Consider the following 24,891-nt stretch of genomic DNA (forward strand, 5'->3'; position numbering starts at 1 on the left):
AATTTTGATAGAGCGACATGGCAAAGGTTTTAATCAGTGGGGGTCCCGCTGCTGAGCGCTGAAATCAGGGTGCTGCAGCGCTCACCTGAGCACCGTGTCCATTCTCTTTGTCTTTGCCGGACGCAGAGAGGTCTATAGAAGATGCTTATAGATGTCTATGGATCAATTTTCAGGTGCCTAGAGGAGCCAACTGACAGCAAAGTCAGCTGAAGGGGCATCATGCTTAAGAAAGCGCTGCAGCCCCCTGATTTCAGCGCTCAGCAGCGAGACGCAACCTCATCTACATTTTTGACATGTTGCTCTATCAAGTTTGTTAGTCTTTAAAGCGGCATTCCAATGACACTTATGGCATATTTGCCTCTGGGCCACAATACCCCTTTAAAGGGAAACTCAAGGGAAAACCAGACTTTCCCATGTGCATTTCTACTTCTATTTCTGGGCCCGCTCTTGGCATTGGGTGACACCATCTGTGGAGACGTCCTCTGGGCTGCTTCCTGTCCCTTGCAGATGATATATGGCTGGGTTCCTCTTCTGCCCCAGAGGGTACACCTGGGTACCAAGTATTAATCCTTTGCAATCCAATTTTGGATTCGGGGTTTCCTAGGGGGCTTTTTCTTTCTGCCATTATACAATGGCGCCATCTGCTGGCTAGAGCCAGTACTACAGTATGTGACATGCTGGAGAGGCCCCCGACAACAGAGCGGCTGGCAAAATTCAGTAAGAATACCCTGCCGGAAGTCTTCTGATATCAGAGCTGCACAGGCTTCAATCAGAATGTAGGAAGACGTCAAGACAGTGGATTGGTAAAGGTTAACCCTGCGCCATTGTAGCAGGTGCTTTTCCATTACAGCATACTTTGCACCCTGCTCTTCATTGTCACTTGGTATTCATCAGCAGCTATTAATAGAGAATAAGCCCCCTACCCAGGATCCGAACCCATCACCTGCATCACGTTAAATTCACCTAGAATGTTTAGTTTGTCCTTTCTCTGCTTGCCTTTACTGTATTAAATTGTCTTCTACTCCAGTCACATCCAGAGCTGCATTTAGAATTCCTCTAGCTGATGCTTGAAAACTAATTTTACTGCTGTGCTTTTATATACTTTCTACTTCTGTGAAATATAATCCACTACACTTTGCTGCATTGCATTGTGGGCATTCTAGGGATACGTTACTGTGCCCCACAGCAGAGCCGATGAGCTGGAGGTTCTTCAAGAGTTTAAATCCATCCCGTTTTGAGTGCAGCTCTGGATGTGCATAGAGCTCTCTCAGCATGACACAAGTGTGATTATTTCCGCTGGCTAATCAGTAATTGCATCATTGGTGGGCTTTTCTCAAATCTGAGTTATATAGGAATCTGTCTCTCACTTTTTGGGGGTGTTGTAATAATTTTGGTGATTTCTATTCCGCTGCAATTATTTGATGTTTATTCATTTCATTAATTTTTTTTTGTTTTCCAGAAACCGATGACTATGCAGAAATTATAGATGAAGAGGATACGTACACCATGCCTTCCAGTAAGTGCTCGCGTCCCGTCTGCGCTGCTGACATGAGGTCTTGGATGGAGGACTCCAACCTGTGACTCTCTCTAGTTCTTGCAAAACTACAACTCCCAGAATGCAGTAGCATTACAGTTGGGAGTTGTGTAGTTTGCAATAGCGTGAGACTTGCAGGTTAGACGGCCTCAATCCTAGGTGAAGTAATAGGGTCCTCAGACGTTGGGCTAGGGCTACACAGCGACTTTGGTTGTGACGTGGGCTGCATGACCAAAGGTCACTGTGTAGCCCTGCGACCTCATTCTCATTGAAGTCAATGGAATTACGGTGCGACTTGCAAGTTGCTGCAACCCGCAGGTTGAAGAAGTCGTCCACAGAGGTTGGATTTTTGGCATGTGGGTCAGTTTGTGAGTTGCACCGTGACTCCAGTGAGACTGCGAGATTACCTGCGTCTGCAGCGATATTTGGTCGCAGGATCTGTTTTGCTGTGCAGGACTAGCCCTAATATGGTCTCTGTTCCAAGCCTGGCCCTGATGAACTGGAGCGGTGTTGGGGAGCGGCTTGGGTCTGAGGGCAGTGATTGATCCCTTTATATAAATGTCTTAAGACGTAGGCTCCATCTTTGAAGAAACTTCTTTGACTCCACATGGTGTAAAATGGACATGGCTAAAAGTCTGACCAAATTAATTACGGTGATGCGCCAATTGTTAATTTGGTCCAGTTGAATTTGTTGTGCCATGTATAGCATATATACATTTACGTAATATTTGCCCCCTCATAGTCGCAGTATATCGCTGGTCTCTCCAATATGGCAGCCCCCCAAGTCTGAACTTCCTCTAATTGCTTGCTTGTTTCTTATGTCCTTGAAGCTCAGTCGTCGTGTAATGAAAAGTCTGGCAACCATGAAATATACTTTTCTTTTAGTACCTCATGGTTTTCAAGATCTCTGCTTTCTTTCAGTGAATGGAAGGGATCCTTGTTTACAGCCAAAGGCTGTAGTACATACTGATGTCATGCTTCTCTCAGCTGAGGGTTCAATACATTTTAGACATTACTTGATTGATTCCATTCACTGACAGTAAGCAGATATCTTAAAATGGTGAATTGAATCACTGACATTGTTCATCATGCGATCATAAAGCTTTGCTCACATTATATCGGACACCCCGTGTATCTTCATGTTTACCAACTTCTCATAGTTTCAATTTGCTTAAAACCCCCCAAACTTTCAAATATTTTACTACTTGTGTGCTATTTTTTGTGTTTTACATCACGTGTCCTCAAGTCACATCCAGAGCTGCATTCACAATTCATCTGGGGTTGAGTGATGCTTTGCTTTCAGAAATACAACCTGACAGTCTGGGTCTGTGAAACTATCGTGCGGTCTCGCAGTGCACTACACGCTCAGCAGGAAGCCATCAGAATGTTTAATGCAGCTTTAGATGTGACTGGAGTATCAGTATTGTAGTGTTACAGATGGGAACCTCTTCCCTTAACTTGTTGCATTGTTTCACATCTCGTTTGTCGCAGTTCGGTTGGTGATGTCTATATTGTCATGCGTACTGTTCATTGTCTTAAGGTAGATTGTTTTCTATTCCCTCTCTAAATGCCATTCAGAAAGCTATGGATTAGATGAAGGTAACAGCTCCGTGTGTGACTTGTGTGTGCAGTGCGCTCTGAAGTGATGTGTGTTGCTTCCTTTATATTGCATTGAGTTTAGGGTGTTACAGTGGATTTCTCTTGTCTCAGCGCTGTCCTCTAGAGATGGTATGCCTGTGGCCACCACTAGGGGGAGCTCACTGCATACTGTATATGCTCCATAGTGAAATGGTATACTGTGAGCTCCCCCTAGTGGTGACTGAGGACAGCAAGAATTGAAGTCCCTTTTACACAGGACAGCTATGCACAAGCCATCCCAGTGATGATCACTCCTGTGCCTTTACACAGGGGCGAGGATTGCTCAGTGAATGGAGGCTCAGCGCGCCGGGGATCGTTCTGACCACCTCCATGCACAATAACCAGGCAGATGCAGCGCAGATCTACGATGCATTTATGGTCTGCATGAAGGATCCCATCAGCTGAGCATTATTTCTCTGCATGCGTTTACACTGCTCGATGCCCCGTAAAAGGGACTTCACATTACAGATGACGCCCGCGTCTCGTTGATATGCCGGGGTGTAGCTCACGGGTTCTCCATTAGTTTTAGTAAAGTACACTTACCTGGATCTGCAGCCAAGGGAAGGTCCGAGCCTTGAGGCTATGTTCACACATGGAGTTTATGTTGGGTCTTTTGCACGTGGATGATATGTCGTGCGTTACAGTACAAACCAACTGGGCGAGAGATCCAGACATCCCATCCACCAGCAACGCAACGAGTCCGCAGTGTAAACTGACCTGTGCTTCTGACTTAAGGCCTCATGTCCACGGGGAAAATCAGGCCCGCTACGGATTCTACATGGAGAATCTGCAGCGGGTCCCTCCTGCCCCGCGGACATGAGCACTGAAAATAGGAATTTAAAAGAATTTACCCATCCGTAGCGGGCGGGGAAAGTCTTCTCTTCCTCACGGCCGGATCTTCTTTTTCGGCCGGCGGATGAATTCGTCACGGCTGCAGCACGTCGCCGACGTGCCGCGCGCATGCGCCGGGCACATCCGCCGAGCCGAAGCAAGAAAGATCCGGCCGTGAGGAAGAGAAGACCTTCCCGGCCCGCTCCGGATGGGTAAATTCTTTTAAATTCCTATTTTAGGTCTCCCGCGGATCCGGACGGCTTCCATAGGCTTCAATAGAAGCCCGTGGGAGCCGTCCCCGTGGGAGACCCGCATGAAAATGGAGCATGGTCCAGATTTTTTCATGCTCCATTTTTTTTTAAAATCACTTTTATTGACCATCCGTGGGTATTTATCTACCCGCGGGTGGTCAATGCATCCCTATGGGGTGCGGATCTGCGCACGGGAGAAGAGTTAAAATCCGCTGCGGATCTTAATTCTTCTTTTGCCCGTGGACATGAGGCCTTAGGGTTTGCAGCAGGTCGATGTACGCCCGTGTTTCCCAACTCCAGTCCTCAGGGACCCCCAACAGGTCATGTTTTCAGGATATCCTATAGTACGAACACCTGTGGCAATGTCTGAGGCACCGACAATAATTACATCACCTGTGTAACAATGAGGAAATCCTGAAGACCTGACCTGTAGGGGGCGCTGAGGACTGGAGTTGGGGAACACTGATGTACGCTATGGATTCCATACCTGCAAACGAGTGCACAATGAATCCACATCTAAGCGCAGATGCGTCCCGTGTGGAGGTCTTCACAAACATTGTAAAACTGTCCACATCTAGATCTGTTAGTAGGAAGGCCAGACCCCAAAATTAGAACCCCAGGCAGTGGCTGAAACTCATGATGTTAGCTGTTTAGTGGTTCACGACCCTCGGTGTCCCTAAAGGTGACTTCCCTCCATGTTTTTCGCTTTTGCTCTGTTTTTCCAGTTGTTTGATCTCCAATACAGACCCCTAAACTTGTGCAGACCCCAAACTCTTGGAGACTCTTGACCACACCCCTAAACTCATTAAGATTCAAAACCACGCCCATAAGCTTGTGCAGACTTTAGGCTGGACCCCTAAACTCACTGAGCTCCATAGGTCCTGGAAATCCTTACCGCTCCCGGATCCTCCGCACTGAAGCGCTGCCATACACAAGGTCCTGGCACTTGCTGGGCCCTGTCCTTGTCCAGTGCCCCTGTGGTGGCATCCCACGTGTGCCAGTGGAGGACTGCTAATCTCACTTATGACTGGTGCAACAAATGCTTCCCCTGCGGCTGGTGTGGTGTGCCTGTAGTAGAGCATTCAGTAGGACTAAGAAGGTTCCTCATTAGCGGTTTAGTAAAGGTCCAGCTGTCAGTAAAGGTACAACATCGCATTAGAAGTTCTGTAACCGTCTAACAATACTTAATTTTAGGTTCCCCTCTGCTTGCTGTCAGTGATTAAACATTTTTTTTCGACCATGTGTAGTGAATAGCAACCCATCTTGCAGATCTGCTGCTCCCACAGCTGCAGGCTTGCTTCAATGTATCAGATCTCTCTTGTTATCTTCAGATCCCATGTAAACCATGAGCACTTGTATTCACTGACAGCAGGCAGGGATCTTGTAACACAAAGTAGATTAGAAAGTGACAGAACTTTTTCTTATCCAGAGATTTCACTTTATTAACACAGAACTGTAGCGCTCCTTTAGTTGCGGTGCGTGTAGTCTGTGTGATTCTGTATGTCCTTGGCATGTGTGCTGTGTACATTACATGGGCTGATGCCGCACCTCTCTTGTAAATGACTTGTCTGTCCTGACAGCGGGCGACTACGAGATCCAGAGGGACCGGATCGAGCTGGGACGATGTATAGGGGAAGGGCAGTTCGGCGATGTGCACCAGGGGGTCTACATGAGCCCGGTAAGTGCTTGCAGTGTATTCCTCTGCAGGCTTGTATATTGGAGGTTGGGGGTTGTAGTACTGAAATACTTCTGACTTGAGAGCGGTTCCTCCAGTCTTGGTGATTCTGCACCGTCAGTCATATCCTCTTTGTTATGAAAATTCAAGTTTTCTGGTACGTACATTATAATTTGTACAGGATTAAAGGGGTTGTCCCGCGGCAGCAAGTGGGTCTATACACTTCTGTATGGCCATATTAATGCACTTTGTAATGTACATTGTGCATTAATTATGAGCCATACAGAAGTTATAAAAAGTTTTATACTTACCTGCTCCGTTGCTGGCGTCCTCGTCTCCATGGTGCCGACTAATTTTCGCCCTCCGATGGCCAAATTAGCCGCGCTTGCGCAGTCCGGGTCTTCTGCAGTCTTCTATGGGGCCGCTCGTGTAGAATGCCAGCTCCGTGTAGCTCCGCCACGTCACGTGCCGATTCCAGCCAATCAGGAGGCTGGAATCGGCAATGGACCGCACAGAAGCCCTGCGGTCCACGGAGACAGAGGATCCCGGCGGCCATCTTCAGCAGGTAAGTATGAAGACGCCGGACCACCGGGATTCAGGTAAGCACTGTGCGGGTTGTTTTTTTAACCCCTGCATCGGGGTTGTCTCGCGCCGAACGGGGGGGGGGGGGGGGGGGGGCGTTAAAAAAAACAAAAAACCCGTTTCGGCGCGGGACAACCCCTTTAACATAAAAATCACATCGAGGAATAAACCCGGACAATCTATACAGACATAATCTCACAGCTGAGGGTTTGTTACATTGTATCCAGTCCAGGCAATCCTCTGTAAGGTAAAAACATCAGCAGCACAAATATCTCTTGTCCTGATACTTTGCAACAATGTATCAGTACATCTTACATAGGATTGTCCAGCCTGTGTGGAAGCATTGGGCAGGTTAAAGGGGTTATTCAGGGAGGGAAATAGTGGACTGATCGATTTTGGGTCCGGTAATGCCAACACGTCCGCTTCTGGCCCAGTTGCAACCCGGGTCACTTGGTATGCCGTCCTCTTCCCTCTTCGCCTTGTTGCTGACTTTATCTGCAGGCGGCTGGTTGTTTTCAGCTCATTTCAATAACTAAGCCAGCCCCTTCTCTGTCATGGCTGATGTGGAGGCAAAGAAGGGGTCTGGATTAGGTATTGCAATAAGTAGAACAGCCAACCCCCTGCAATGATGTCACTGATAACGAGGAAGACTCCTTATCACGTGACCTGGTGGTGGAACTGGGCCTGGAGTGGAGAAGCTGGACCCGTACTCGATAGCGTATTCCTGTCCTTGGATGACCCCTACAGCAGCATCCATTCGCTGACCACAAGCAGAGATCTTGAAAATGACACCTAGAAACGCAATCTATTAGAAAGTTAGGGCTGCTTTCCACTGGATGACTGATGGGCGCCCCACAGCCGTCCCAACGATTATTGCTCCAGCGCTTACACGCAGAGCAGATAATCACTGAATGGAGGCGCCGCGGCTGCAGATCTCCTCTGGTTGCCGGCCCTTATTCAGAGTAAACAGGCAGTCGTTCATAGATGCATGTCTGCTCTTTTATGTGGGCCGATTGTCACTTGGAGCTAAAAACCAAGCGACTCCAGCAAGTGAGCGATTGTCGTGTTCTTGCCTGACAGTTCCCATGTTTACACGCCACAGTCGTGCCGAATCACTCTTTTGACCACTTGCTTGGGCGATTATCGGCCTGTGTAAACCCACCCTTACAGAGCTTTAATTATTTAATGATTAAACTTAATTTGCATACGAAGAAACCCTCTAAAGGCAGGTTTACATTTAGTGGAAACGCTGTGGAATTTCTGCAGCGGCAAATTCTGCATTCAAAACAGAGTTAAAATTTGCACCAACGGTGCAGATTTGGGCTCGGAATCAACTGCATGGCTGCAGCTGATCTCAAAAGATGGCGCTCCCCTCACCCCGAGGTCTTCGCTCTGTGAGAGCACCCTGTCGCCTGGTACCCAGTGGCCTCTAGCGACAGAGCGCCGTTGGTCAGGTGAGGCCACTTATCACTTGGCCAGCGGTGCTGCGCTCGCTGGAGCCGCCAGGTACTGGGCGAGAGGAGTGCGGTATGGTCTGACCTCTGCTATTGATTACACACCAGCATGGCAGATTTTGACGCTGTTTTGGGTGCGGAACTTGCAGCTGAATTTTCCGTTAGAGAAGTTGTGCAGCCTTTCGGCTGTGAGCGCACCCCGAGCCGCCGGCCGCTCCCGCCTCACTAACGCTTCGTGTTTTACCTCCCCAGGAAAATCCAGCTATGGCGGTCGCTATCAAAACGTGTAAGAACTGCACATCGGACAGTGTGAGAGAGAAGTTCTTACAAGAGGCCTGTAAGTTTTTCACCTGTTTCTCTTTGGTTAACTCATTCATCCTCTCCCCAGCCTGAAGTGGCAGTTAACAGAGAACAATAGATTCCAATGTGTTTCTTGGCCAATGAGCATCCAGAGTATGGAGGGTTTTCTTCCCTTTGATGTCATATCAGTAATCGCATTACATAACACTTCAGTCAACCTCTCCCCAGCCTGAAATGGCTGATAACAGGGAGCAGTGAAGGGATTGCAGAGCCTTGCAAAGGTTGTCAAGAAGTTTTTGAGCTGGAATTACCAGAAGGATCCTGTAAGTTCTTCACCTCCCATATTAGAGGATTTACAATTATGGGGGATCATATTATGCCGTTGCAGTTATCTGCGCCGGTGACAGGCGCTCGCTGCAGACGTGTCGGCTTTGTAGAGGCAGGTCAGAAGTATTTAAAGCTGCGTTATCTTTATTCGTAGCTTAGTGACAAAACCGCCATCATCCTGCTCTGGCTGAACGTTCCCGCGGCAAAAGGAATTAAAAAGCGATTTAATGAGAACTAATTGACCGTCTGGAGCCTCTGCAGTGACAGCAGCTTATGTCTTCCCCGAGAGCTGGAGGATTAGCCCTCCCGTGTCACACAGACGCACTATTTTCTATCTTTTCGGTTCTTCTCTTCCCTGTATAATGTGGATATGTTGATTCTCTTATCCAAGGGCAACATAGGATAGACTGGGGCAGGCTGTGCCGGGGGACGCGGAGTGGGGCAGGCTGTGCCGGGGGGACGCGCAGAGTGGGGCAGGCTGTGCCGGGGGGACGCGCAGAGTGGGGCAGGCTGTGCGGGGGGACGCGCAGAGTGGGGCAGGCTGTGCGGGGGGACGCGCAGAGTGGGGCAGGCTGTGCGGGGGGACGCGCAGAGTGGGGCAGGCTGTGCGGGGGGCGCGCGGAGTGGGGCAGGCTGTGCGGGGGGCGCGTGGAGCGGGGGGCGCGTGGAGTGGGGGGCAGGCTGTGCGGGGGGACGCGGAGTGGGGGGCAGGCTGTGCCGGGGGGACGCGGAGTGGGGGGCAGGCTGTGCCGGGGGACGCGGAGTGAGGCAGATTTCCTATTGAGAATTGATGTTTTCTTGTCCAACAAAGGCACGTAGCTTAAATGTTGTGGTGCAAATTATGCCAACTAATAGGCTAGGTGGGATACAGTTAGACTAGACAGTCTTCAGCCCTAGAGTGGCACGCCCAGAAAATCTCTGGGGCTTGCTGCACTGACCATGCAGGTAAACCCCAGAAGATTTCCGTGGACAGCTCTAGTGCTGAAATGTGCAGAGCATTGAGCTGTCATCTGAAATCTTCCAGGAGATTTCCCTGCCATAATACCAACTGTCAAAGTAGTGCAGTGGCGCAGTTACTGTGTGTCCTGGGTGTGGGAGAACTGTGTCATAGCTTTATTAGTTGACAGACAGCGCAGTGCAGAAATGTGCGGGACACTAGTGCTATCAGTCAACTAATAAAGTTATAATCTATGTTTTCCTGCCGGTCGGGGGACGCAGCCACTGTGCACCTTTACCACTTGGAATTATGTTAGGGAACTCTCGGGGGCTTGCTGCGCTGAGTATGAAGTACAATCCCCAGATGATTTCCGTGGATAGCTCAGTGCTGAAGACTACCGCTGTCTGTTCAACATAATAAAGTTATTACACCGCCGGCCAGGACGCACTGTTTTTGTGCCACTGTGCACATCCACCACTTCGAATTACCTCAGGAAAATCTCCGTGGCTTGCTGCGCTGACATGGTAATAATAAACCTGCCACTGAAGGGGTTAAAACTCAGCAGATCTCTCATCCCGCAGTCACTGTGATTAATATGGGGCATTTTAGGACTGTCTAGTCTAGAAGTGCCTTTACATGAAGCCTCTGCCGTCCCGCAGACTCACAAGTCTGATAGTTCAGACAATGGAGGCAGAGCGCGCCAGAGATCTCTTCCTGCCGACCGTTTCCATTCTGTGCTAGCAAGCAGTTTTTCCTAAATGACTGCCTGTTTACACTGATAGTCGCTTGATTTGTAGTTCTGCTACAAGCTAGGTGACTGATAAGCGCCCTGTTGGCGGCCATATGTACATGGCATGACTATCGCCCCAAATGGCTGTTTCCAGCGATTCTTTGGATGATAATCGCCCCATGTAAGTTTGCACCGTCTAATTTGTAGACAGGATTAGTAAATCTGCCCAATCGTTTTCTATCATTTGAGTGGGAGGTGGAGAGCGGATCGTAAGCTTTGTGAGGGGCCGAGGGGCGCAGGTTCTACCTGTAAATAGAGACATTGAATATCAAAAAGGGTCGGCCCTCTGAGCTGGACGAAGGACAACCATTAATAAATCAAGTGGAACAGTTGTGGGGTCCCCATTACACCATAAGCCAAGGATGTCTTCAATCACCTCATAGTCGTGGGGGCGCCCCTGTCACTTCGGTAGAGGGGCGCCAGGTCAAGTCCAAGATAAGATTATCCTGCCTGCTGAAGGAGGCTTTGTCGGCCCTGAGATGAGATCCGGGTGGCAGTCCATATCGTTGGCACCTGTGTACCCGTCTCAGTGCACTCGGATGGTTCAGCCGTTGACTGAAGTCTGATTGATTGAGACTACGGTATTTGGGTTGCAGCCCTCTGAAGGAGGTGCACATATACATTTCCTCTTTTAACGTGGTGCAATTAGGCGGGGGAATGGTACGTGCGCAAGAAAGCGACCACTGACACGCTGTAACGAGTCCCGCACCTGTGTCAATCAGGATTGTCTGGATAGAAATGTTTTCTTCCATTCACTGACAACAAGTGACGATCATAAAACAGTGATGCTGAATTGATGCGCAGTTTATTAATGCTGTCGAACCTTCACCTTACAAATGCTTTAGCTTTATATGCATGAGACGGGTAGTAGTAAGTCGCCCCATATTTGTGGGCTCCCTAGAATTCCCCCAGGTGGTGCTGATACTGGCATACCAGCCTGTGAGCTGGAGGTTACCCTGCTCCGCTACATTATATGATTGGCATCCTCTCTCTGCAGTAACGATGCGCCAGTTCGATCATCCGCATATTGTGAAATTGATTGGAGTGATCACAGAGAACCCGGTGTGGATCATCATGGAGCTGTGTACTCTGGGGGAGGTAAGCCACGGCGGTCGTTGCATCCACTCACAGATCACAGTGGAATAAGCTGTTTCTTCGCACCCGCTGGAGCTCATATAATGGAAGTTCTGAAGCTTTGTGGCATTACCTGTGGTTGAGAATCTGCGCTACATTTTGTTGCTTTTCTCCTCCTTTCCCAGCTGCGATCTTTCCTACAAGTCCGAAAATACAACCTGGACCTGGCATCGCTGATCCTGTATGCCTACCAGCTCAGCACAGCATTGGCCTACCTGGAGAGCAAGCGCTTTGTACACAGGTGAGATCCGCAGCGTCCTCTGCTACATTCACATCGTGTAGAGAAGACTTCCTTGTTACATTTGATTGCAGTGTGCAGAAGGAAACCGAAGACTACAGAGATGTAATATTCATGTTGATGCGTGATATGCAGCTCATACACTGACCGGACCCCTGATTAGCCCCCCCATCTAGCAGTACGTTGGACCTTCTTTGGCCTTCAGATCCGCAGCAGATCATCGTGGTGTAGATCCCATTCGGTGATGAAATTGTTCTGCAGAAATATCGGCCCCTGCGGACAGGAAGCTTCTTGTAGTTGCCGCAGATTAGATGGCGGTGCTGACATGTTCTGACCAGCTGACAGGAAGGGGTCAGCAATTCATGCTGCTTGCGCCAAATTCTGACCTCCTCTCAGCACGGGGCAACAGACTTCTGGATCATCTGACCAGGAGATGTTTTCCTGCTGCTCAGTGATACAAGTTTTGCGCTCTTTTGCCCGCTGGAGTCTCACCTTTCTGTTTCTCTTAGACACAATGGCGCTGGAACTGGTCGTCTGCTGTTACAATTATCCCTGCTAAGGAACGGCGAGTTGTGCATTCGGACACGTTAGTTGGAGCTCCAGCGTTGTATTCAGCTGACTGTGCAGCCTGTTGGTCAGAACGATTCCTGACATCCTCCTCCGACCCCTTTCGGTGATGAGTTGTTTCCGTCCACAGGATCCCCTTTCGCTGGATGTTTTCCTCGATCGCGCCTTTCTCGGTATACGCTCCACACCGTTTCATGAGAAACCCCCCTGTGGTCGGCAGAGAGACCCCGGCTAGTCTGGCACCGATGACCGGCCTCGCTGGAAGTCACTCTGATTGCTGGATTTTCCATCTAATGTGGATTCACACTGAAACTGATCCACGGAAATCTTATCACGTGATTTTATGCTTTGGGGTCACGGGGAGAATTACACTCCGTATGGATCACGTATAAATAACAGTAGTGTAACTTAAAGCTTTTTGGTCCCAATGCAAATTCTATAACAGCGCCCCCAGTTACCTTGTGCCATTAATAATAGTGTCTACGTATGTGGCGGAGGGGCTTGTGGGCCCCCTAAGTCATCAGGGCTTAAATGCGACTGCTGCCTCTGCACCCCTCGTACCGACGCCCCTGGTATATATAAAGCAAATGCCAAGGTGCAGAAGCTGCCCTGTATTACTTGCCATGATTTATATAACACAGGCAAGTGGGGACCTCTACTGGTGATTGTGTGTAAATGCATGATTTTTATTTTTATTTTCTTGAAAGAACAGACTCCTCAGTCCCATCACCCTTCAAGTGAATTATGGGCACAACTTTGTCTCGGGCGATGAACTGCCAACAGACAAATACTGATGGATAACCTGAGAACATCGAAGGCATTATTAACTCTTAAAGGAATATTACAAATCATGAATCTCATCAATATCCTAATCCTGGAAAACCCCTTTAATGACTGCTCCAAGGGTGCTTTCTATATGGCTCGATATGAGCTGGATAACAAGTGCCATTGAATGGGCATCCCAAGTATTGCCTTATGTCCACCAGAGGGTATAACACAGTTTTACACAGACCGCAATCAAACACTCTTGTCACAATAAGCCCTTAGGGGTGCGTTCACGCACATTTTTTGGTGCAGATCTACACCAAAATTCAGATATTTTTTTAGCGGTTCTTGCCGTGGATTCACACCGGATTTCACACTTACAATTGAAAGGGTTAACTCTGCTCTGCGTCTGCACCGACCAATGCCGGCTTTGATGCTTCATTTGTTGCAGCATCGGCGCGGATCTTCCATTGCAGAGAAGTGACCCCAATTCCGCTGTGTGTGATCGCAGCTTTTCTATCTGGATGACACCAGAGAGGTGTGAGCAGTGAAGATCCGGCCGCTGATATCCAGACTCCTATGTGATTGGTTGTTGTCCGCTGCAGGGAGTGATGTCCTGCAGATGGGGGTGCTGTGCTAACGGTTAATCTGTTACACACAGTATATACCTGTTATATACACCACACTGACCTCTGTTGATCGTGCTGTTTTATCTCTCAGGGATATCGCAGCTAGGAACGTGTTGGTCTCGACTACCGACTGCGTGCAGTTAGGAGATTTTGGACTTTCGCGGTATATGGAGGACAGTACATATTATAAAGGTGAGGAATGTAATACGTCTTCGGGTAGGTGCGCACTTACTGTAATGTGAAATGCATCCGAGAGACCTGGGTCACACAGGGACACCCGTCTGTCTGCTGTCAGATACACACAGCACATTGGCATGTATGTCTTCTCATCGTGAAACGGACACATAGGACTTGCCATGAGGCTTTTCATGCGGACTGTTGGTCATCTGGCAGAGTCTCTATGTGCCATCCACAGCACAATGCCCCAAGTATGCCAGTGGGCCAGAGGCCTTGTCCTGCCACTCACAGGGATTCTACCATCTGGCAAAACTTTTCTAAGGCTAGTTTCACACGAGCGTGGCTTACACCCAAAATTGGGGGAATTCCTAGCCCACCCGAGGGTCTACGGACCCTGAACCCACAGCATCATAGGTTCCTTGGCCAGTAGAACTGTGGTCAGCCCGCTACACTTTGTGCACCTATGAAACTGGCCTTATGAAGAGATGTGCACGCTTTCCGATATCCGTTGCTTCGGTCCTTCTATATTTTCAAACCCTCTGCCTTCTGTCAGTGAATGGTAACACAGGCTTCAAAACCTATCCTGCCATGTGCTGCTCCAACTGTGACACACTAACAAAAGATTCACTTTTGGCGAATACTGCTTTATGATTTTATTTTTTTCCAGGCTTCTCCTAACTGTCAGCAAACGGATTGTAAAAAGAGTGAGAGATTAAAACCTAGATTATATTAGAAAGCTTATTAAAGGAGTATTCCAGGACCGGGCTTCAGGATAAGTCATCAATAGTTTATCTTCAGGGGTCAGCCACCTGGGATCACTGCCGATCAGCTGATGACTGAGCCCACTGTCAGTGCATTGTTTGTAGCGCAGTGGCCAGGGTTGGTACTGCAGTTGCAGCTCCCATTGAATTCAGCTGATCAGTGGCAGACCCCCACCAATCAGCTATTGATGATTTATCTTGGGCATAGGTCGTCAGTAGTAAAGTCCTGGAAAATCCCTTTAAGCTTCATTCACAGCTATAACACCCTTGCTATTTCCAGAAAGCACCTGCAGCGATTCGTATAGTGATTCAGAGCTTCTGTACGATTTGTACCGTCACTCATTTTGTGTTTTTGTGAACATTTTTCAGTTCTCCCAGTTAGTATTTTTGTCCGTTTTTCCAGTTACTGATCTAACATCCATGTTTTTCTTGTTATGCAGCTTCCAAAGGTAAACTTCCTATTAAATGGATGGCTCCAGAGTCCATTAACTTCCGGCGTTTTACCTCTGCGAGTGACGTGTGGATGTTCGGTGAGTGGATATGATAATTAGCTGTAAGTAATACCCTACATTTGTAGACGTGCCCTCCGGGCGCCGGGTTAAAGAACAAGCACACTGGTTTACCCAGATGGTAACGCTGGGCATTTCTGCCTAGTTGTACACCCTAAGGAGAGAACGGGCTGTAAACAGTATCATACCTCTAGGAGTAACGTGTTGGCACACAACATGTGGAGGGCGCAGCGTTAAACCTTCCATCTGCACAACCAGCCCTGCAAGGATAAGTTGGCATGCTTCACTTTAATGGGGCTGTTTAGCAGTTTCCTGCACAGCGGGGGGGGGTTGCTATTTGACCCTTTCATTCTCAGCAACTATTCATACTATCACCCTGTTTAACGCCACACTAACTCTTAACCCTTTCCAATCCAATATGTATCCTGGGTTTCCTAGGGGGAGCTACTCTTTTTCTGCCGTTATACATCAGGGTGCATTCAGACGAGCGTGTGCGTACAAAAACACGCGTCTATTAGAACCATTGGTTCCCTATGGTGTGTTCACATGTACCTGCAAACGCGTGTACTGCGAAACATAGGACATGCGTGCATCATAGGTCCGTGCTGTGCTTCAATATTCCCCCCGGGAAGTCCCCTTGTCACTGAACAATGTAACAGCACTGTCACAGTGTTCAGTGACAAGGGGACTTGCCCGCAGGGCTAAAGAATTCCCCTGCCACAGCTGTGGCAGAGGATCGCGATGTTCCCCCATTGCTTTCAATGGGACCGGCGCTTCTGCAGCCCAAATTGAAAGCAATGGGTTGCTGGCAAGCCCTGCAGGGATTATCGGGGAAGGGCTTTAAATATAAGCCCTTCCCTGAAACGCATCCCTAAAATGTGTTAAAAATTTAAAAAAAATATATAAATACTCCCCTCTCCGCCACTGCCGGGGCCCAGGCGCGTCCAACTGCATCTTCTCCCTGCACTGCTCTGAATCTCTTTCAGTAGGCAGGGATTTAAAATCCCTGCCTGCTAAAGGGCTGTATCTGATTGACTGAGTGCTCAGCCAATCACAGGCAGCGCTCAGCCATTCATTGAATTCAATGAAATGGACACGGACCTACATTTACGCGTGTTTTTGCACGTACGCGGACATGCAGTTTGACCGCACCTATGTACACACACGCTTGTGTGAATGCACCCCAAGACAACCCTGTTGGACGTCTTACAACATCGGAGCTATATACCCTTAAATCATAATGTCAGAAGACCTCGGATTGGAAAGGGTTAAGCGTTATGTACTTAAAATTCAGAGCTGTTGGGTGGTCCGGAACTACGGCTAGGGGCAGCTCCCAGCTCCCTCCTCTGTTCTGTGCAGGTTGGGTCTTATCTTGTCTTTTGGGGAGGATGTGGGGGGAAGTGTTGGTATTTTCATCCCCAGGGGTCTGTGGTCTGTCTGTAGACCCTCGCCCGTGTTCCCTCTATGTGGCCATGATCATACTTAGATGATAATTAGAAGATGAACCTGCAAAACATGTTTTGGTCCCACAAAGGAGCCGGAAAGGTGATTCCTATTGCTGATCTACAGCTCTTAGCAAGTCGTCATTTATGGAGGAACTGTTTTCTATGAAGCTGCAGCTGTTCTGAAACTACAACTCCCAGCATGCCCTGACAAACCCCAATGAAGAGTTCTGCAGCTGTCTAAGGGCTCATTCACACGGGCGTGTTTTATCCCCATAGACTTGCATTGGAACGTTCAGACCTGCAGTTTTCATACATGTGCATGTAAAAAAGTCACTATTCTGGTCCTGATTGCAGACTGAAATGTCCAATGCAGATCTGTGGGGCGGTAAAAATACACAGCGAATACGCGTGATACAAGCGGATCCGTGCAGGGAGGAGGGAGACGTCTTCTTCACCTTTTCTTTTTCTTTCTAGTGCTGGTGAATCCCCAGTGATCGCTCTGTATTTCTGCGCACAATAAAGCCGATATCCGCAGGGAATACACATATTTCAGTCACGGAATACGCTGCGTGTCATGTGAGCCGAATACCCTGCGCCCCTTTGAGGTCTTGTGTTTCAGTTGAGATCCGCTTACCCGGCACAGAGCTTCTACTTCTCGCAGCTGAGGGTTTGTCACAGTTGCGTTTAGTGCAGACAACCGCCCCAAGCTTTTACCTGCACCGATACATTGTTGCAAACTTCAGAACAGGAGAGATTTGTGCTGCTGCTAATGGGTTTCTCCTTCTATGCTTAACCCCTTAATGACACGGCCTATATTGGCATTGGGGACGCAACCGTTTTCGGGGAATTTTCATGTCCACTTTTTATTGATGTGTCGACACTGCTGCATGAGGCGCTTCCTGTGTGGCGAGCTGTAGTTTATATTGGTGCCATTTTTGGGGTACATAAGACTATATTGTAAAACCTTTATTAATTGTTTTGTGACAGCGGGGGAGGAAACACATCAGTTCTGCCATTGTTCGTTTGGTTGTTTATGCGCCATGCAGCTTCATTGACACAATACATTTTTTCTGCCGGTCGGTACTATTACAACGATACCAGATTTTAAAAAATGTCTTTTTTTTTTCTTTCCACTTTTCCCGCAATAAAAACCCAAATTGTTTGGAAATTATTACTTTTTTAATCACTACATTCAAAGTCCTGTAACTTTTTGGTTTTTCCATGGACGGAGCTCTGTGAGGGCTTGCTTCTTGTGTGACGAGCTGTAGTTTTTATGGGTACCATTTTGGGGAACGTACGATTTTTTTTCTCACTGTTCTTCCGTTTTTTGGGATTTTTGAAAATAGATTTATCTTTTTTTAATGCACTTTTTAAGTCCCTGTAGGGGACTTGTACCATAGCTGCTAAGATAAAGCAGTGCAGGACTTCTGTCCCAGTGTTCACAGGCGTCCTGTAGCTGGCGTCCCGTTGGCATGGCCACCCCTCGGCCCTCCGCGATTACAATGGGGATTTTAATGCAGACTTGCAGCGATTTTCATCCTTTACAAATCCACGGCAGTCTGCATGTCAGGCGGGGATTTTGGTTCCGCATGTTTTGCTACCTCTGGAGTCGCCTTAACAGTCTGTTCGCACCTCGCTGATCTGCTGTGGATTTTGTCACAGATCTGCAGCACATTTCACCCTTCCAATTGAATGCAAATTGAAGTAGTGAATTGTGCCTCGGATCTGTAACAGTCTACAGCAGATCAGAGACCAGCGGTGTGACCCCAGCCGCGGGGGAAATCTGCAGCAAGGTTCACACAAAGCCGGCTATATGTGATCGCTCATTAAGGGTACGCTCACGCATAACGGAAATCGTGCATCAGAATCCGCACTATTGGTTTTCAATGCAGATTTTGGTGTGGATGTTCTGCTACGTGTGAACGTACTCCAAGGCTGGGCTCACACGGGGCCGAATTGCTGCGTTCTGCCGTTGCAGATCTGCAGGACAGACAAACCGCTGCGTTTGCAGTGCAAGCTAAAGTCAGTGTGTTTTGGCAAAAAGCTGTTCTCACAGTGGACTGTTTTTGCGCGGCGTTTTTGGAGACGCAGCATGTCACTTCTTTCCCTTGCATTTTTATGTCCATAGGCCTCAATGTAAGTTGCAAAAACTGCGGCTGAAAACACTGGAAATACTGTAAAAGTGCTGCGGATTTCATAACCTGCGGAAATTCCGTGCAGAAAAACGGCACATAATACGCAAACATAGACGCAGCAACTAACTCCGCTTGTCAGCGGCTCGGCCGCATAAGCGGAAATTCTGCGGCCATTGCACCCCGTGTGATCCCAGCCTTGGAGTGCGTTCACACGGCGGAATTCGCCTCAGAAGTTTTCACGTAAATTCCACTTCAAAAACCCAGGGCAAAATCTGTCAGTGGACAAAATCTGCGCACGCAATTCCAGAACGGAAATACGACTGTCCGTGTCGGCATTCCGCCTGCATATTTTGCTCATTGACGGGACTAAACCCAAACACGGATCCGCACCGAAAACCGTGTCAGCGAGTCATGTTTTTTAGAGATGGAGCGTACCCTAGAGGGGTCGTATCGGCGGATGGGGGTGATGAGACCTGAGGAGGTTGGCGCTCTTGCTCATGTTTTCTCCTCTTCGCAGGTGTGTGTATGTGGGAAATCTTAATGTATGGAGTGAAGCCTTTCCAAGGAGTGAAGAATAACGATGTGATTGGTCGGATAGAGAACGGTGAACGCCTGCCCATGCCACCCAACTGCCCCCCTACACTCTATAGCCTTATGACCAAGTGCTGGGCGTACGACCCCAGCCGGAGGCCGCGGTTTACAGAGCTCAAAGCACAACTAAGGTAAGAGGAAGCCCCCATGGTGTGACGGCCCACGGCATGTCTAATAAAGTTTTGTCATTGGAACGAAATGTCATTTTTTAAGTGACGTTCGGCGTTCAATAACCGGGAGCGTCTCCTCCTCTGCAGCGCCGATTGTCTCATTAAAGGGATTTTCCGCTTTCACAAAAGGAAGCGTCTTTCATTGTAAGTTGTACAACAGACTTCGTGTTTCAATTCTTCACCATTTTGAAGATTTCTACTAGCGGTCAGCAAATGTGAACTTTTTTTTTTAACTGCCAAATGCTTCTCACAGCTGAGGATTTGTTACAGTTTCCAGTGTGGACCGTCCTCTGCATTTGCTACACTGTATCTGTGTAGATGGGAGATGGGACCAACAGCACAGAATATGACGCCCCCCTCTGGGTTCTCGATAAGATCTAAAGGGGTCGTACCAGAATTACAAGTTACTCCATTTCCACAGGATATCCACAAGATAGGGGATAACTTGCTGAGTGGTGGGGGTCTCACTGCTGAGAGCAGTGGCCCCCTCTGCCTGTCACTGTGGGGGTCGCTCTTTGCCCCGCTGTGAATGGAGCGCTGGCCGAGCATGTGCGGTCGGTGCTCCATTCACTTCAGTGGGGCTGACAGGTGCTGCTCGACTATCTGCATACTCAGCTTGACAGTAAATGGAGCAGTTGTGCCACTAGCTTTCCGTTCAGTCTCTTCCTTGCTGCGGAAGGTGCAACAATCCCACAGTGAGGCCAGGGGACACTGGGACCCCTAAACGCGAGACCTGTAGGGGTCTCTGGGTGAGACCCCCACCAATCAGCAAGTTATCCCCTATTCTGTGGATGGGGGGTAACTCGTAATTCTGGTACTACCTCTTTAGATCTGTACAGGTTTTCAGCCTCTAGTTGTAATACAAGTGTTCCCATTCACTGACAGCAAGCAGACATCTTAATAATAGTGAGGAATTAAAGCACAAAGTATCTTTAGAAAGTTGCCAAATTTTTCATTATGCAGAGATGAAACTTCTGAATCTGCAGAAAACCTCACTGTGTCTGGCCGCGGGGCGATACCGAGGCGCTGATCGTAAGCCGCCGTCCTGTGATCCGTCCCCGTCCCCGCTGTGCATCCACATATTCACTCCGCACCTATAGAAATGAGGTCTAAACATGGCGGCTGTGAAGGTTTATTCTCCGTTCTCCTGTCTCTCATTCCCTGCTGATGGAGCATGACATATGTAAGAGATGAGGTGCTGTAATGTACGGAGCCCACCATATGGGGCGCGCGGGTCATCAGTAACGCCTCTGCATCCTTTTACCTATATGACTGGGTGGGGTTTGTGTTTAGCACTGGGCCGCTTATCACACCTCTTCTATAATATGGGAAGTAGTGGGGAGATTTATGGGGTTTTGTTTTTGCTTATAAAGTTACAAAATTTGGTGCAAGCCTAGCTTACAAAAAAGAAAGTTTATAACTTTTTGTTAGGTATGCCACGTTACCAAAAAGGTGGCGAGGCTTGTCGGAAACTGGCGTAATTTATCCCAGAAATCTACTGCAGTTCCCAGCTGGCCTAGTTTTCTGTGTTGGGGCACAGAGCAGCTGAGCTGCGGCTAGTATGTGAAGAGGCACGTGTGTGTGTGTGCGTGTGTGTGCGTGCGCGCGCGTGTCTGTGTGTGTGCGCGCGCGTGTCTGTGTGTGTGCGCGTGCGTGTCTCTGTGCGCGCGTGTCTGTGCGCGCTTGTCTGTGCGTGCGTGCGTGCGTGCGTGCCTCTTCATATATTAAGAGCATCATGTGCCAGCAGGAATAATGTTAAGCGTGAACTGCTGCTCTTGATAAATCTCTCCTATGTGTAATACACGTGACGACCGGACGGCGCTGAAGTGCCTGATCCCGGCGATCGTCGCTCGGCACTGAATGGAGGCACAGCCGGCTGGTGATCTCTTCTCGCCGCTCGCCAATGTTTACGTCGCCTGTGATCGCTCTCTTGGCTGTCGGGCAGTGGACCAGCACCCTTCTGGCCCGATCACACGGCATATTTGGCATATGTTCTCGCAGCATTTCTTACACACGTGATACACACCGCATACATCACCATTGATTTGCACTGCTGTACTCTGACGTGCAGTTTTTACGTGCCGCGCGTCCTATTATGGTCTCTATTGCAGACTGACGTTGCCCATTGCAGTCTATGGGATAGTGTCAGGGTGGGCTCACACGGCAGATTTGCTGCAGAGTTTCGCTGAGGCCTCTAATCTTGGGGTTAGCCAGACATGTGGCCGAAATTTGTCAAAAATCTCGTCCACACTGAACGGCCAAACCATCGCGGCATTAGCCGGCGCTGCGGCGCGGATTCCCCGGCCGCAGCATGTCTGTTTTATTTTTTTTTTCTGTTGCAGCCGCGCTTCTCTCTGTGGGAGCGCCGGCCGCAACTGAAAAGTGTGTGGCCAAGCCACTCCAAAATTCACGGCTAAGTGCCGCGGGTTTTGAATCTGCGCTTCCTGGCAGAAATCTTGCGGTTTTTAACTTCAGCAAAACCGCAGGATTTCCACCGGGAATACGACCCGTGTGACCCCAGCCTAAAAACGCAGCAAATACGCAGCTGCTTGTGCGTTCTCTGTGTTTTATACATGTTTCAGGAGACGGAGGGTAAAATAAAGTGACATCTGTGTGCGTGTGGGGGGGTTTGCATCGTGTTTAAACAATGCAGAGAATCCCAATGTGACACGAAGAGCGCGCCGCGAAAATACACGAACTCCAGCAGTGAGAAGGACGCTTTCATCTGTCTGGAGGAATGAGGCCTTTGTCGATTTGTTTCTGGAGGCTCCCAGTGCTGAGCTGTATAATGGCTGATAACAGGGAACAATAGATTGTATTCACTTGAAACATTAATGACTGCGCGAGGGCTGATGTTACCACTAAGGTCGTCGGCGCTCGCACAGAGCGTTTACACTGAAAGGCACCGCGGGCTTCTCGCTGAGCGGGGAGTGTTTACACGGAACGAGGTCGGTTATAACCAACTGCAAATGAAGAGGAAGCGATTAAACAATTTTTTTTTTTAAGCATTTCCACAATTTTCGCTCAGATTTGTTTGTTTGAACGAATGTTGAGCAATAATCGTTAGGTGTAAATGAGCCTGAAGGTTTTCTTTTTTCCGTCTTGCATGAATGTTCATGTGGCCGGTCCGGCGGCGGGCGCCCAGCAGTGGTGAATCTGTAGGGGACTTCATCCTTCCGCTATTCTTTATTTTCCTGGCTGTTCCCGTTGTTCTAAGCAGCGATGGGGACCCCTTTTTTTCCCTCCCCCATCTCTGTGATTGCTGTGATTTGTAGTTCCCCTTGTTTCTGTATGCACATTGAACTGGCGTTCGTCGTGGCGCTGGTGTGTATATGTGGGCATACCGGTGTGGATGGGGTTTGTGGGCATCAGACTCTCTCAGTAATGCCGCCTCGGGCTGGAAGTTTGAGAAATCGGATCTCAGTGTAGAAGATGTTAACGATTTCTTCAGGTTTTAATTCTCTTCTGCTGGACTCTCTTTGGTAATAGTATAGTTAGTAAACTCCTTCAGTGTTTTGTCCTCCTGCCCAAATCCTCTGCCTGGATGTAATTAAATGATGCAATGCTCACCCCCTGCTTCCATCACTAGGGGGAGCTCCGGAGCTTACTGTATACTGTTAGAGTTCCTTATGTAATCCGTGAGCTCCTCCTAGTGGTGGCTGCGGGCAGAAAGAAGGGGCTAAATCCACAAACATATGAGGCTACATAAAAAATCCGCATCAACCACACAGATTTGTGAAGTGGATTTTCATTGAATCCATGTTGGAAAAAATCCCATGTGACTTTATGAAGCCTCCCCAGCGGCATTAATCCCTTCAGACATAAAGGTGTATGTGTACAGCCTCCGGTGTCAAGGGATGTATGGAGAGGGCCCAGGAGTCGAACCCACTCCATATGAGGCAGCTGCTGAGAAGTCTGATTGCAGTGGTTCGCCATTGAGATGCAGCTGTCGGTTCTGGCATTTACATGCCCTGACAGAGGGATGGAGCTCCCTCTGTCTCCTCACCAGCCGCTCCTCAATGAGATCGTGGGGTGCCCTTTGGGTGTCATGGCAGCTTGGGGCCTTGTGAAGGTCCCAAAGGCTGCCATATGTTTATGCCTATTAAGCTGTACCTATGGCAGGACTTAATAGAATGTCTGCAGAAATACCATATACTGCAATACTGATGAGTTGCAGTAAATTGCATATACAACCGGATGATTGCTAGTTCAAGTCCCCTATGAGTACTAGTAAAAAGAAAAGTTTTAAAAAAAATTATTATTAGAAAAATAAAAGCTATTAAGGTATTGCTGTGTCCTTAAAAGTCCAGTCTATTAAAATTAGTTATTTATCCCGCATGGTGAGGGCCGCTAGAGAAAAAGCACAGCCAGAATTGCACTGCTTGTTTTTTTGGGTTTTTTTGTCACCCCGTCTCCAATAAAAAACAATAAAAAAGTAAAATTTCCTGCAACATTGTACCAATAGAAACTACAGGCCATCCTGCAAGTAAGAGGGGTCTCACCGAGCCGTAGTGATGGGAAAGTAAAGCTGTGGGGGTCATAAGATGGCGATATTTTTTTCTCTCTCTTAGTATAACCAAAAAAGCAGGACTTTGCTTTTGCCATAATCGTGCGCTCTGCAAAAATGAGACCCCCCAACTCCCCGCTCCCCACCCATCCACGCACGGAAAGAAAGTAGTCCTACAAAAAAAAGCCCCTCGCGTTGCCGTCTGATAGGGAAATAAAGTTGTGTTTTTTTGAAAGCAACCACAAATGTCCGTGTCCTCGAGGGGTTAACCCGCTCGCCTGGCCAGTTGTCCTGATGTGTCTCATGGATGATTTGGCCCTGAGGCGCTAATTGAGCGGTCCAGCTCTGCTACATCGCACCGTGCCACACTCGGTCCCAGCAGTGTGGGCGTGCGGTGAGGCCGGCGGCGGGGCCTTCATCACTGACGGTACATCTCATTACCGGTAATCCAAGATGTCTGATAACATTCAGTCCTCCTTTATCCCGTTACACCCAAATGTGCAGAATGGGAGTCTTGTCCGACTAATCGGATAGAAGGCGATCCTGTGACCGTCTTCACATGTCGTTCTCCCTGGGATCAATGAGCGTCTTGTGCTCTCACCCCCTTCTTCAGGGTGTCCACCGTCCGGCCATGAATGAGGCCTCTTGTAGCATCCACTTGTTCTGCTTCCTGTCAGCGCAGCAGTCTCATAAACACTTCTGATACCTTCCATGTCCTTATAGCAGGCAGCTGAGACTTGAGACTAGTTATATGTTCCTTACAAGACGTCTTAGTCTTTCTCAAATCATTAATTAGCTTGTTGGAGCCTGAAATCCACCTCCTGCCCCATGCTTTACACTTCAGCCCTGCTCCAGCTGTGATCAGTGACCTGGCTGTATTGTCTATGGGGGCATAAGATCCGACTCTTAGCAGAGGCTCATGTGCTACCCTTTACTTTACACTG

General features: G+C 48.6%; 1 protein-coding gene across 12 annotated transcripts in view; it reads left to right on the top strand.

Moving 5' to 3' along the window:
• Positions 1-24,891, top strand: part of PTK2 (protein tyrosine kinase 2) — a 223,555-nt gene that overhangs the window by 161,272 nt on the left and 37,392 nt on the right. For 9 of the 12 annotated variants that reach the window (XM_066578748.1, XM_066578752.1, XM_066578749.1 and 6 more), the window contains 9 exons: positions 1,460-1,516; positions 3,113-3,133; positions 5,835-5,932; positions 8,218-8,302; positions 11,317-11,417; positions 11,579-11,694; positions 13,744-13,844; positions 15,031-15,120; positions 19,197-19,401. In XM_066578748.1, coding sequence (XP_066434845.1) covers positions 1,460-1,516; positions 3,113-3,133; positions 5,835-5,932; positions 8,218-8,302; positions 11,317-11,417; positions 11,579-11,694; positions 13,744-13,844; positions 15,031-15,120; positions 19,197-19,401 — 874 coding nt within the window. The remainder of the gene's footprint in view (positions 1-1,459; positions 1,517-3,112; positions 3,134-5,834; positions 5,933-8,217; positions 8,303-11,316; positions 11,418-11,578; positions 11,695-13,743; positions 13,845-15,030; positions 15,121-19,196; positions 19,402-24,891) is intronic. The other 3 variants (XM_066578746.1, XM_066578747.1, XM_066578755.1) reach the window with 1 other exon arrangement.

Source organism: Eleutherodactylus coqui, chromosome 9, assembly GCF_035609145.1.
Source record: "Eleutherodactylus coqui strain aEleCoq1 chromosome 9, aEleCoq1.hap1, whole genome shotgun sequence".
NCBI lineage: Eukaryota > Metazoa > Chordata > Amphibia > Anura > Eleutherodactylidae > Eleutherodactylus > Eleutherodactylus coqui.